This window comes from Octopus bimaculoides, chromosome 2, assembly GCF_046866305.1.
Source record: "Octopus bimaculoides isolate indiv1 chromosome 2, ASM4686630v1, whole genome shotgun sequence".
Classification (NCBI taxonomy): Eukaryota; Metazoa; Mollusca; class Cephalopoda; order Octopoda; family Octopodidae; genus Octopus; species Octopus bimaculoides.
The window spans coordinates 77,801,155-77,815,688 of NC_142929.1; the positions used below are offsets into that span (position 1 = coordinate 77,801,155).

At 35.0% G+C, this 14,534-nt stretch overlaps 2 protein-coding genes across 4 annotated transcripts in view; one reads left to right on the forward strand and one right to left on the reverse strand.

The window, feature by feature from the left end:
• Positions 1–2,684: 2,684 nt before the first annotated feature.
• LOC106869688 (DNA sliding clamp PCNA) lies at positions 2,685–11,653 on the reverse strand. Its single transcript, XM_014915520.3, has 5 exons — positions 11,298–11,653; positions 8,591–8,688; positions 5,347–5,414; positions 4,117–4,435; positions 2,685–3,971 (listed from the first exon to the last, which is right to left on the reverse strand). The coding sequence occupies exons 1-5, from the start codon at positions 11,516–11,518 to the stop codon at positions 3,892–3,894; spliced, it is 786 nt and encodes a 261-aa protein (XP_014771006.1). The 5' UTR covers positions 11,519–11,653; the 3' UTR covers positions 2,685–3,891.
• Positions 11,654–11,727: 74 nt separating this feature from the next.
• LOC106869687 (calcium uptake protein 1, mitochondrial) overlaps positions 11,728–14,534 on the forward strand; it is a 50,920-nt gene continuing 48,113 nt past the window's right edge. For all 3 annotated transcript variants that reach the window (XM_014915517.3, XM_052978375.2, XM_014915519.3), the window contains exon 1: positions 11,728–11,790. The gene's annotated coding sequence lies outside the window, so the exon portion shown is untranslated. The remainder of the gene's footprint in view (positions 11,791–14,534) is intronic.

A 14,534-nucleotide genomic window follows, 5' to 3' on the forward strand; every position in this document is an offset into this window, starting at 1 on the left:
GTGCAAAGAATATAAGTAGTCATTGTGATACACACTACGAAGAAATGATCAAGCTCAGTAACGATCGGTTAAGCAACAACTACTCCAAAAGTATACTATCCACTCCAATTATGAAGAAGAGAGAGGATGAGGCCAATAAACTGTCCACAGTCTGTTTACCCTATGTGAAAGGCCTCTCTGAAAAGATGCAAAAGATATGCGGCCCATATGACATCAGGACAGTATTCAAGAGTAATACAACACTTTGCAAATATCTCCGAGTAAAACCACCAATAGAAGAGAATTTGACCAAAGACTGCATGTACTCCATCCCATGCAGCTATGGTAGGTTATACAAAGGTGAAATATGCTGCCCACTCAAAATAAGGGTAGACGAACATCGCAAAGCTGCAATACGGGGAGATATTGATAAATCGAGTATAGCTGATCAAGTATGGAAAACTGGAGACCACCTCCCCCTGTGGGATGAAGTTAAAATAATAGACAGAGAACACCACTGAAAAATACGAAAACTAGAAGAAGCAGCACATATGCTAGGACACAACAACCTCCTAAGCAGACCAAGTGCAGATATGGGAACCTGTATTAAGGAAGGATAGGAAAATATTAGATTTATAAGTGCTAGAATTCATTCCATAATTGCCCATGAGCATATGGCATAGTGGTTAAGAGCACAGGCTACTAACCCCCAAGATTCCTAGTTCGATTCCAAGCAGTGACCTGAACAACAATAACAACATCGAAAAATACCTTAGGAATGAGAACCCAGGTTCAAAATTTCCCCAAGACACCTGAAGAAAGCTGGGGGGTATATCATCTGAAACGTGTTAAACAAGATGAGGACAAATATCCATCGAATGTAAATAAAGTATGATCTTTGTCTAATGATTATTCATGCAACACACTATAGTGATTGTATCCCTGCTGACTGGAACTGAAAATGGCTTGTGAAGGCCTGGTAAGAAGTTAACAGTTCTTGGTATTCATCATCATCGTTTATAATCCGTTTTCCATGCTGGCATGGGTGGGACAGTTCGACTGGGGCCGTTAAAAAAAAAAAATTCCTTTCACAATTTCAATAGATAGCACTGTAATACCAGTCATAAGTAAACAAAACAGCATAAAAGTAAGAGTAATGTAGCTGCAGTAGTGTTTAAAAACTGATTTTTATTTACTGAGTAATTGTAATTAATATCAACGTCAGTTCAATCAAAATTTGAGTTACCTACCCCTACTTTGTTTTTTAACAAAGGTTAATCAAATTGATGTTTCAACAAGTGGGATGTATAGTTTACTACAGAATGGAGTATGAGTAAACAAGTGAATAAATCTTGCAATTTGGGAGGGGGGAGGGAGACTTCCCAAAATTCCTTAAATCCTCAGCTAGAGCCCCAACGCAGTTTAACCTTTTAGCATTTAAACCAGCCATATCCAGCCTAAATATTTACCTATTTTATATGTTCAAATGAACTAGATCTGGCCTCTTACACCTGTTCTACACTATCACATTAAAAATAAACAATCATCAAAATCCCAAAACCACAAGATAATTGCATGATTAATTTGAAACCATGTGAATAAATAAGCACTGCAGATTAATCTAAATGTTAAACGGTTAATGACTTGTCCAGATAAGATATACCTGAAACGAGACAAGATGTTCACAGCTGAAATACCTATAAGTCTGTCCAATCAGGTCTGACCTGAGTTAACATAACACTTAACTCTGCAGGACCTCTAACTTTCTATTGTATCCATTATCATCATTTAATATCCATCTTTCACGCTGGATGGATTGGATAGTTCGACAGGATCCAAGCCAGAGGGCTGCATCAAGCTCCTGCCTGATTTAGCGTAGTTTCTGAGGCTGGATGCCCTTCCTAATGTCAACTACTTTTTTCATGACACTGGAGCTAATGTGGTCACCAAGTAACTTGCAAAGCAAAGAGAGAGGAAGAAGCTCTCTCAACTAAGTGGGTTTGTAGAAGAGGTGGAGGTAACTTTTGTGCCAGGTGTTAAAGTGCTAAAGTATTATACAACAGGGGTTTTCAAACTGTGGTCCGCGGACCACAGGGGGTCCAATAGACAGCAAATACTTTTTATGGGCAATTTGATTTTATATGTTTTTTAATCGAAATCTTTTAATTGACAATAAACCTATTTGTTAAATACTGTTAAATAAATAAATGTAAAATTGTTATTTTAAGCAAATATTTATGTATAAATTTCATAAGCGTTTATAAGGGGGTCCCTAAGGTAAAGCCTGAAATATAAAGGGGTCCGCAAGTCAAAAAGTTTGAAAACCCCTTTTATACAAGGGCAGGCACAAGTGCCTTGTTATAAAGATGGTCATTCCACAATATATAAGTGTAGCTGAAAAGAAGATGATGATAATGATAAGGTGTCAAGGTACAAGATAAGTTGAGAGAGAATATGAGCTGAGGAACAGGAAAGATGGGTGGATAAATTCATGAGAGGATAGTGACAAATGGTTAGAGATGGGTGTAGAGGTAAATGTAGTGAATGATGTACAAGGGTGGAGGTGTGGTCAATGGTTAAATGTCAGTATGGTAAAAGGAATAGCTCAGGAAGTGGCAGACTTGTATGTTCAAACTGAATTGAGGTGAGAGCATTAATTACAGAACATAAATCACTCATTAAACAAAAATAACCATCACAATACATTCTAACAAAGAGTAGATATTTTTATTTGCATGAGTTTTGTAAAAGTTTTTGTTTTTTTATCATGTGGGAGAATTCCTCAATTACATAAGGCTTCTACTCTACTTTGAATGTATGTAGTTTGATTAAAACACACAAAAACTGAATATTTATGAAAGGTTATGTACCAGGGTCAATTTTGTGAAAGGGAGAGGATATATTTTGAGGAGTAGGATTGGCAGTAATAAAAGACTGGGACAAGATTAAAACATCTTCCCCAGTTGAAAATGAAACATCCTGCAACTTGACAAACCAAAACTAGATCACAACTGGTTTGTTAATGATATGCCAGTCACACTAGAATCAAGCACAAATCACCTCAGTATATAACTGGTACTAATCTCATCAGCCCATGCAGAGTTAAAATAGAACTAAAGACTAAATTTAGTCTCAACACTGCTGTTTTGTCAACCTGCCACTCTTATAGCAATAATTCTAATTTTGGAACAAGGCTAGCAATTTTGAGGGGAAGGCAACTCAGTTACATTGATTCCAGTATTTTACTGGTACTAAAATGTATTGACCCCAAAAGGATGAAAGGCTAAGTTAACCTCAGTGGAATTTGAATGTAAAGAACCAGAAGAAATACCACTAAGCACTTTGACCAACACTAACAATTTTTCCAGCCCATCACCTTAATAATAATAATGATTTCCTTTTAAATGTCCTTAGTCTGAAGACTGAATAGTAGTTTATCATGATTAGCAGGATAAAAACAAATTTTCATTATTTAAGACATTGACTTTGTAATTCTTAACCCCCACCTTTTTTTTTTTCGAAATAAAACTCAGAACAAACCTAGGGCATAAGTTAATTTTGGGATAACGCATACTGAACTAAATTACACCCACTAACAAGCCCCCATAATGAACAATGCCACAAACGAATCTCTAAGTGGAGGAGACCAAATTAGAGGTTCGTATTATTGACAACCCTAATTCATTAAAAACAAACTGTGCATACCCTGTTGTTCAATAGGTAAAAAGACACTATATACATATGAAAGTAGTGAGAGAAAGTAATAATGGATGAATTAGTGCTTAAGTGATTAATTACTAAAATAGTCAGAGAAAAGGTCTTCAATAACTTGTGGCTAGAACAAGTTCAGGTTGCCTCATTAGTTGTTAAAGCATTTTCCTATAGAAGTTTCTTCCAAAAACTGTTTTATATTCAGTTGTCTTCTTGATCTTCAATCTTTGGTGCCAGATAATATCGGATGTAACCTGTATCAGCTATTTTGTATTCCACCACTGAAAATAGAAGTGTAAATAAAGACAAGTTAAAATATTTGTGAATGATATTGACATATTTTAGTATATTTTCAGAGTTACTTATAGCCAACTTAATTACTATTCACCTCACATTAGATCCTTGAAATAATATTAATTAACTTACCAAGTGGAACATCTTGTGACATGGAGAGTGTAACATGAGTAGATAACGGTGTAGCTTTGGTGAAGAAATTCAAATATCGCAGAGCAAATGTCAGCACAACAGACTGGTTCATTTCAATAGTGACAGACTCTTCCTCTTTATCAGCATTGGTACTTTGGGCTAACTTGATGTTACCACATCCAAGATCACCACTGGCTGAGAATTTAACTCCTTCTTTTGTACAACAAATCACAACAGAATCACCAATTTGGCTCAAATCTCGACATATTCTTTGGAATTCAGCCGAAGGAAGTTTTACAACACAATTGTACTCTGTATCCTGTTCAAGAAAAAAAAAATAATCCCATCAGATTCCTTGTTCTTAAATTTCATTATCATAATTATCATTTAACTTCTACTTTGCCAATGCTTACACAGGTCAGACAAAATTTGTTGAAAATTTCTACATGTCCTTGTCTATTTGCAAGCAAACGTCTCCAAAGCTGCAATATTTTTGTGGCAGATTGGAAACAAACATCAGCACTTGTAGGACAGTGATGCTTGTTCACAACCATCACATATCAAGACAAGGGTACACATACACACACAAGGGCTTCTTTCAGTTTCTGCCTAAGAGCTACAGAAAATACTTGCATAAGATGTGGGATTGAACCCGAGACCACATGGTTGGGAAGCAAGCCTATCAACCACACAGCCATGCTTGTTGTTATTTGCTGCTCTAAATACAAATCAACTTTTAGCTCAGAGAAATCCCAATTTTTTCAATTTCAAGACCCATTCTAAGTGCTTGTTAATACTTTTCATGTTGTCAGCACATCTCCAGCAGTATTAATATTTGTTAACTCTTAATACTTAAGAACTACTATAGACCGCCAGTACATTAGCTCTTAATATCTTGGTTAACTGGCAAGTGTTTTTCTTTTTTTTTTTTAAAGAATGCAGATTTCTGGAAACTCCACCGCAACATGGCAGATTACAATAACCATCATATACTTACTGTAATGTCTTATGAACCGTTTAATTCAGAGAGGTTTCTACTGAAATTAATGTGGCTATTATTGACTAACAGTTACTTATTGTGATTATTAACTATCAGTTCTTATACACTGAAAAAGGATTACCATAAAGATATCTACAAATATTTGCAAATGACAGCCAATGTTAAAGCTATTTCTTTACATGTATTTGTCATTATTTTATCAGTTAAAAGTTTCAACCTAAAATACTCACAGGAATACCTAAATGTTCAGAATCAATGTCCATCAATTTAATTTCGTAATCAGAGACTTTTTCTTGATCTGTGAAATGGAAAAAAAAAATACAACACCAAATAAAATTACTTGTTTAATTTATTGATTGGTAGAATCCTTAGATCAAACAAAATATCTTGTATTTATTCTGGCTCTCCACATACTGAACTTAAAACAATGGTAAGGATATTGAAGAACTATACCAACTGTACAATTACTTGCACAATGTAACAAGTTTTGTTTGTATTTTTTAATGTTCATATATGCATTTTTTGCCACTAAATTAAAAAATCACATTGATAGTTATTTATTCCTAATTTCTTATTTGCTCGTTATATTTGTAACTTTTCTCTACAGCACGTTGTTGGTTCAATCTATTCTAGTATTGTATGGATAATTACACAACATTTAGTACTTTCTCATATATTGAGAGATATTTAGACTTAGAACAAAAAGAAACAGTAAAACTCTGCACTGTAAATGCCTTGATAACTCTTTTCTTAAGATGAGAAGTGCTTTGATGACAGATTTTCTGGAGTGTATGCCTTCTGTATACTTTTCTGACTAGAGACCATATATAATCTCCTATCATAGCAGTATTCTATCGTCCTTGGTATCTTCTTTCCATAGTTGCGATGTCCTGATGAAATCTCTCACCATGCTCCTCACTGACATCACCCAAGTTTTCAGGGAAAAAAATCTAGGTGAGAGTGCAAGAAATGAACCCTTAAGGACATACAACAACCCATTTTCTTGAAGTTTTCAATAAGCTTTGCTACCAGCTGTTTGTAATTGGGATCCTTGTGATTTCCTAGGAATCCACGAACTACATCACGAAATGCACACCGAGCTTCTTTTTCAACTTTTGTCATCACTCTTTCCAGTTTCTTCGACTTTAACATTGCATTTACTTGGGGCCCAACAAATATGCCACCCTTGATCTTAGCCTCAGATAGCTTTGGAAACATAAGACAAATTTCTTGAAAAGCTTCTCCTCTAAAACCTAAGGCCTTCACAAACCGGTTTACCAATCCGAGTTTCATATGAAGTGGGGGTAATAAGATTTTGTTGGAATCTACTAGAGGCTGTTTGAGAACATTTAACATTCCTGGCTGCAGTTCCACTCGTGGAGGCCAATGTACTTTCTTGTAATGATCATCAGCTCTGCTGTCCCATAAGCAAACGAAACATGAATACTTTGTGTATCCCCCTTGCAAGCCAAGCATCTTGAAATCACCACAAATATCCCACTTGAACTCGTAATTTTCTTTCTTCTGTATGGAGTGTGCAAGAGACAAAGAAGGATATTTATTTCCATTGTGGGGCAACGGGCAACACTGCTTTGAGACTTCGTGTTGAGCTATTTATGAACAGTCACCATTCTGCAGAATCATGCTTGAATCCAATAGCAGTAAACAAACCAATCACATCTTTACAATAACACAAATCATTAATATTTTCATAGTAAATTTCAAATTCTTCATGGCGTTTCCGGTACACAGATGTCTTGCAGTCTTCCCCCAGTAGATTCCATTCCTTCAACCTTGATGAAAGAAGTTCAGCTCCTGACTTAGTAAGACCCAGATCCGTGATTAAATCATCTAGTTCACTCTGGTTTGGAAAGTGAGGCTCTGAAGTCGTTCTTGGTACGAAAGCTTCCTCCATTTCTTGGCTGCTGCTACTTGTTGACTATTCAGATGAAATATTTTCTGATGGTAGTGGTACTCGTAAATTGACATCATGTGGGACAGGTGCTCTAGATGATGGTATGTCTGGATACTGAAGAGCTTGTCTTCCTTTCACTTTTTTGTACTTTGTCACATCGATCATACAAAAGTAAGTCATTGTGATGGTTCTTTGGTTCTCTCCATATCCATGGAATGGCAAAAGGCATTGACCTTCCTGTACCTCTTAACCATCCTTCTAGAGTAGATCAACAGCTTCCACATATCACATTTGGGACGCATAGTTTGTCCTGGTCACCCATGGGCATTCCAAAATAGAGTCTGTACGCTATCCACAATTTGGTACCTTTCACGATCTTATGTAATATCTTCTTTTTTCCAGTATAATAAGCACACACATAGCAAAATGTATCTGGAGAATTTTTACATACTCTAGTAGCCATCCTGAAAGTAGCAGAACTTAGTAATTGGTCTGAAAGAGAATATTAGACATACATTTAGTAGCGGAACATTATAACAATACCGAATATATATAATAACATTGAAAGTAGACATTTTTTTAACTGTTGATGATACACAAAAATAATTTAATTTTTGGAATCAGCAGAAAAAATGAATTGATAAACAATAAAAAAAATACAATAAACAAATTTTCTTTTTGAAAATTGCTACGTTGTGTTATTAGCTGACATAAGGGACATAACTAGGGGCTCACATATGTAAAATATTAAACTGAAAACCTTCAATCAACCGAGATTTGTTTTCGCCTGCCAATTAGATACGTATTTGATATGCACAACACACCTCTAAAAGTGTTTTTTTTTAAATTTTTATTATAGCATATTGTTGACAAAAAATTTAGGAAATCTATTCTCTGAAAGACCAGCAAATTCAGTTTGTTTTCAACAACTTGTTCAAAACTAAAAGCTAGTTATTTTTTGTCTTGCACCTAACTAACCAAAGTTCTTACATTCATATCCCTACCAACTTTTCTAGTTTAGCTTCAGTATCCATATATATCCTTTACAGCAAGACACCTATTTCTGTCCCTCTATTGTACTTTAACCTTTCAACACCTGACATAAAACCACCTTTCCTCAATACAACTCCCCCACCTCAGTTGAGGGACCCGTTCTAGCAAGTTACTGGTGCCATGTGAAAAGCTCTCAGTATATTCTGTAAAGTGATTACTGCTAGGAAGGACATGAATATCAAGATGTCAGCTCATATCAAGATGTCCAACTCATGCCAGTAAAGAAAACACGTTGAATTGTTATGATTCTCATTAAATAGGATTTGTTTTAATAAAAATGATGATACATATATATCAACTGATCAGTTGACAACTCCTAGTTCCAATGCTAACCATTCTTAAAAGAAAGCCTGGTGGTAAATTGACAGCTTTTATTACAAAGAATATGGCTCAAGCAAATCCAGTGATGAGAGAGAAGCGCTGCTCTCCTCACTATTGTATTTCTACATTTATAAAACATCAACTGAGATTAGCAGGAACAAGGAGGCTATAAAAGATGAACTTACTTGGAGATTCAAAAACGAAAGTGACTGTATCAGCATTATCTTCAGCTTTCACTGTGATTATATCATCATTGCAGGCACACTTGAGGATCTTGGACATGCTGTAAAAGAAACATGAAAGACATCAGGACAAAAATCATACAGAATTGTATCAACAGTAATTTAGTATCAGCTAAACTAAATCTCATAGGCGCAAGGGTAGCGGCTATGGTTAAGAAGCACACTTTCAGTAGCAAACATCCAAATTACCAACTTTATTTGTCTCGACTTATCAAACCTATGACCGAAGACATTCCAGCTGAGGACTTTCCACATGAAGATAAGGGTTGAGAAAGATTTAGTAGTTATTTCTAGGGCATAACTACAGATTCCTGCCCCACCGACTTTGGATGATCATAACTTTCAGAAAAATGGACATTTTTTAATGAAATTTTCTACGAATGTGTTATATCATGTAGATTTTGAATATACAAAACTTGGGGGAGTAGGAGGGAGGGGGAATTTCGGAAAATTCACCGGCGTCCACTTCAATTAGTCTTAACTTTCAAGAAAATAGATATTTTAAAATGAAATTATCTACAAATATACCTCGGACTATGTAGATTCCGAGAACATAGGAATTGAGGGGGGGGGGGAGAATTGAGGGTTACTTTTTGAGGACCATTCCCCACTCGGGGATGCTTCGGAACAAGTCGTCCATATTTGTTCCATTTTCTCCGTTTTGTGCACCCGTAGATTTCTAGTCCTCACACACACATATATATATATATATATATATATATATATAATTAAGAAAGTTCAAACGGGGAATTATTTTATTTAAATGTCTGTTAGAAAAGTTTAGACCTTAGCTGGTATTTTTAGCGTGACGAGTTTTCTGGTGACAGCTTCATTGCCTGCTGCTTCAGAAAAAATCTACGGATGCTCAAACGCACAAAATGAAACAAATATGGACGACTTGCTCCGAAACACCCCCCGAGTGGAGAACAGACCTCATAAGTAATCCCCAATTGTCTTCTCCCCAAAATTCCTATGTTGTCGGAATCTACATAGTCCGAGATATATTTGTAGAAAATTTCATTAAAAAACACCTATTTTCTTGAAAGTTAAGAGGAATTGAAGTGGACACTGGTGAATTTTTCCGAAATTGTTTACCTCACCCCCTGCTAAAACACTTTCCCCCAAAGTTTTTGTATATTCGGAATCTACATGATATAACACATATTCGTAGAATATTTCACTAAAAAATATCCATTTTTCTGAAAGTTGTGATCAACCAAAGTCGGGAGGGGGGACAGGAATCTGTAGTTATACCATTTCTAGCATAGACAGTTCTTTGTTGGCTAGAACTAATAATACAAAAACACGCCAAGCAGTTTTAGAGCAATTATAACTTACATATCAAAATATAAATTTCGCATTAAAATAATTCTTAAGAATAAATGTCTGAGCATTTCCTCCATTTCCGTATTCCCTATTTTTGAGACTAACACTTAGGACAGAATTCTGTTTTAAGCACCCCCATATAATCCCTCAACTATTCTTATATTTTGAAATTCCTCCACACTTTGAATATAACAAAACTGAACAGAGCGTGAATTGTTAGGAAAATGAGTTGCATCATAAATTGTGTTTACATCATACGTAAATAAAGCTCTGACAAAATGGCACATAACTCAAATTCTTAATGGATAATAAGTAAGCTCTTTTTAACACAATGTTAGTATCATATTTCATTTTATATGTAGAATTTGTGACAAATATCGACGTTCACAGGGGATTCAATAATTAATTTTAAATCCTTTGTGTATTTCTGAAAGATTAACGATAAAAAAAAAATCTAAAAACAATGAAAGAATAAGATTAATATTAAGTTACCGAAATAACTATTAAGCTAAATTTTTAAAAAGTATTATCGGTAATTCAATAAACTAGGAAAAATATATTTCACCCTTCATTTCTTCCTTTTATCTCTAAAAGTACGATTATAATAAACCAATGACTTCAAGGTTGGGATTTGGCGCGAATCTTAAATGGCGGGTAAATTTAGGGCCAAACTAATTCGTTCTTATTGAAAAACGAGATGTGTGGTAAATCAATGTTATTAGGAGTATTTTTTTAATTGGGTTCATAATAACTAATTATTTTATCAAACAATTCCTCTCTAACAAAGCTAAATTCCAAATGTCAGGTTGTCACCCTGCGGCGTACGATATGAAGCGAACTTCACTTAATGAAGATTCTCAACGCAGAAGTTAATAATTTACTCAATTTGAGGTTTTGATTTATCTTTTCTAATTATGACAGAATTTTTAAATACAAAAGTCCGTCAAAACTTAACATCACAAAGAAGAATCTTGCATCAGTTATATAGTGAGTGGAACTTCAATTAACTGAGACATTAACTATGCAATTAGATTAGCTATTGAAATTTTTTCTAACTCATTATAGTTATATGAAAGATCCAATCGTATATATATTTAGAAAGCAAGCTCCCCTGGAGGATTTTCCTTCAGCCATCGTAAAAGTTCGGCAGGTCTTTGTTTAATCTAATGGCAGTGGACGACGATTTGACATTTTAACTTAAATAAAATAAAACCTCAACTATAAATGAACTTTCGATTACACAAGTTATTTTCGAAAATTTTTTTTTTATCAAAACAGATGGAGGTTCAGTAAAAGGGGGGGGGAGACAATTATAGTCACTTACCTGTTGAGGTTGATACCCATTGACAAGTTGCGATCACATCTGTAAGTATCAAAGCCATCTGCACGTAATAATAAAGAAACTAAACTAACATGTGATGAATCCATAGCTTGTAAACTTATTCCTGTTGAACTACAGTCCCATGGTGCTTCTGAGAGCAGATCCTTGACTGCCTCAAGAACTTTCTTTAAAAGAGAACCTTGTACAAGCCTAGCCTCAAACATTTTTGCTTAGTTTGTTAATTTATCTGTTTAACTACAAAAGAAATTCAAAGTGACTTCCTAGACAGGCTTTTTCTCTAACAGATGACAGCAAGCACTACGAGAGCGAACGTCCTACTGAAGGGCTGGCGCGAATCTGAGCAAGAAACGCGCCAAAGGAACTAAATTACGTTTGTCACATGTAATCTCGCGAGATTTGGCAGGGTTGCTGCGTGATTTGCTATTTCGGTCAAAGAACAAGATGGAGGCTGGGTTTAAATAACGAAAACATTCGGGTAAGACAAATACGTCGCTATATATCTCTTATTATCGTTATTTCAATATTCATGACCTTTCTATTACAGTTGTTTGAACTGTCATTAATTATATTTCACTCGTTTAATTTACAACAACTCGTACTGTTAAGTCATGTCCAAACTGTGTTAAAATCTTATTTGCAGACGACGACGATTCATCAATGAAAATATACATTAACGAGATTGAAATCTCATGGCAATTTTCATTGCATTCCTTTTTTATGAGATGTCATAATTTACTAAGACATTAAAATATGTGTATGTGTAATACATTCTTTACTTTATCCTTTACAGGGATGTTTGTTACTAATGGTGCTTTCTGTTGTTGAAATAATATTTGCTTACGTATATTCTAAAATTGTGTTTCGGTCAGCAGACAGAAATAGTGCTATAATACCACACCTATCGGCTTACACCTATTACTGCTACCCCTTCTGACTGTTCGTAATACCTTGGTGCATCTATAAAGAGGTTTCTCTGATTAACAGTAGAACTTTTCATTCTCGTAGCTACATGTTGCTATTAATATCTCGCATGTCCTTCTCGGTTTTTTGACAGATAAACGTAACATCTTAACCAGGTAAACATTACACCTTAACGAATACCTTATACCTTTCAGATGAAACTCGGAACGAAACGATTATGTTATTTTCCCTATCAAAATTTATATATATATATATATATATATATATATGTATACTAGCATACTCATAAATGCCGACAGTTTTATTAATGATAGAAAATATCATATGTTTATACATAGAATTGAAGCACTTGAATCAGATACGGTTGTAATATCTCGGCCGTGTGTGTGTTGGCATCTTGCGTAAATAATGTCTTCTACTATGGACAAAAGCTTTGTGGGTGGATTTGGTAGACGGAAACTGAAAGGCGCCCGTCGTATATATGTATGTATGGGTAATCTTCAAGTTTAGGGGATAAAAAAAATAAATAAAAATATTCAAGGGAAATAACTGAACGACTTACCAGTATTATCCGTTTTCTTCTAGCTGTTTATAAATAAATCACACCCTAACCCTAACGTCAATCAAATCACGTGTGTGATTTATTTATAAATAGAGATGTACGGAGAATACTGGTAAGACGTTCAGTTACTTCCCTTGAATATTTTTATTTATTTTTTTATCCCCCTAAACTTGAAGATTACCGTATATATATATATATGTGTGTGTGTGTGTTTTTCCCACCACCTTCGCTTGACAACCGATGCTGATGTATTTATGTCCTCGTAACATAGAGGTTCGGCAAAAATGACCTATAGAATAAGTACTAGGCTTGCAAAGAGTAAGTCCTGGCGTCGATTTCTTAAACTAAAGCTCTTTAAGACGGTGTTCCAATATGGCTGCAAGTCAAATGATTGAAACAAGTAGAAAATAAAAGAATATATATATAATATGTACACGTGTAGAAGATATATATAGGATCTTTTTTAAAACGGGGGCCACATTTTTCATTAATGTTTTACGTAGTGCTTTTGGTACCGAAAGACTTTCAAACTTCGTATACTTATCTATTTTGTGTTATAGAACAGAAAAATATTTTTGTATTCGAATTTATTTCATGTAAAAAATTGTCTTATTTCGATAATTTCAACCAATCACTGACGTCCATTCAGCCGATATACATTAAGTGCCGACTACATAAACAAACGATTCTTCGTTTTATTTGCTTTTTTCATTTTAAATTTGCTTTAACCCTAACTCTAACCCTAGGGTTAGGGTTAATTGTTTCAGAATCGTTTGTTTATGTAGTCGGCACTTAATGTATATCGGCTGAATGGACGTCAGTGATTGGTTGAAATTACAGAAATACGACAACTTTAACATGGAATAATTTATGGATTTCTTTTTTTTTAAGAAGACTAAGAGAAAAAGATGTTTTATATGACACATTCTACCAGTGATCCAAGTTTCAAAGTGTTTCGTTAATGAAAAATGTGGCCCCCGTTTTAAAAAAGATCCTATATATACATACCTTCTGTGGGGTCGGTAGAGTTAAATGGTACTATGTACTTGTTCTTGACATGTTTAAAATGTTTAATTCTTACGTGTATTCACATGATGAAAATGTTTTATTTTTCTTTTTGCTTGATATAACATTTCTGTTCTTCGATAAAAAAAAAAAATAAAAAACACATCTGAAACAGCTCTAGTGAACCACAATCCATCTTGTTATTTGTCTATATATATATATATATATATATATATATATATATATAATCATAATACTTCTATTGTCCTTGCTGGCATGGGTTGAATGGTTTGGCTGGGCTGGCACGCTGGAAGGCTGCACCAGACTCCAATCTGATTTGGCATGGTTTTCTACAGCTGGATGCCCTTCCTAAAACCAACCACTCCAAGAGTGTAATGGGTACTTTTACATGACACCGGTATCTGCCACAGCTGTGATTTTGCTCGGCTTGATGGGTCTTCTTCTCAAGCGCAGCATAATACCTAAGGTCTTGGTCATTGCCTCCATGAGACCCAACACTCAAATGGAACTCAGCCACTTTGCCTACGTTAAGCCCAACACTCAAAAGGAACTCAGTCACTTTGCCTCCATGAAGCCCAGTGCTCAAAAGGAACTCAGCCATTTTGCCTCCGTGAGGCCCAACATTCAAAAGATGTTCTTTATGTGCCATCAGCATGGTTGTACTTGGCTTGATGGGTCCTCCCAAGCACAGCACATCGCCAAAGGTTTCA

Excerpts from the sequence above, each read along its gene's own strand:
- LOC106869688 (XM_014915520.3), bottom strand. The coding sequence starts at position 11,518 with ATGTTTGAGGCTAGGCTTGTACAAGGTTCTCTTTTAAAGAAAGTTCTT. Across the intron at positions 8,689-11,297 it reads ATGGGTATCAACCTCAACAG|CATGTCCAAGATCCTCAAGT; the intron begins GTAAGTGACTAT and ends TTTCTTTTACAG. Across the intron at positions 4,436-5,346 it reads CTGAACATTTAGGTATTCCT|GATACAGAGTACAATTGTGT; the intron begins GTGAGTATTTTA and ends TTTCTTGAACAG.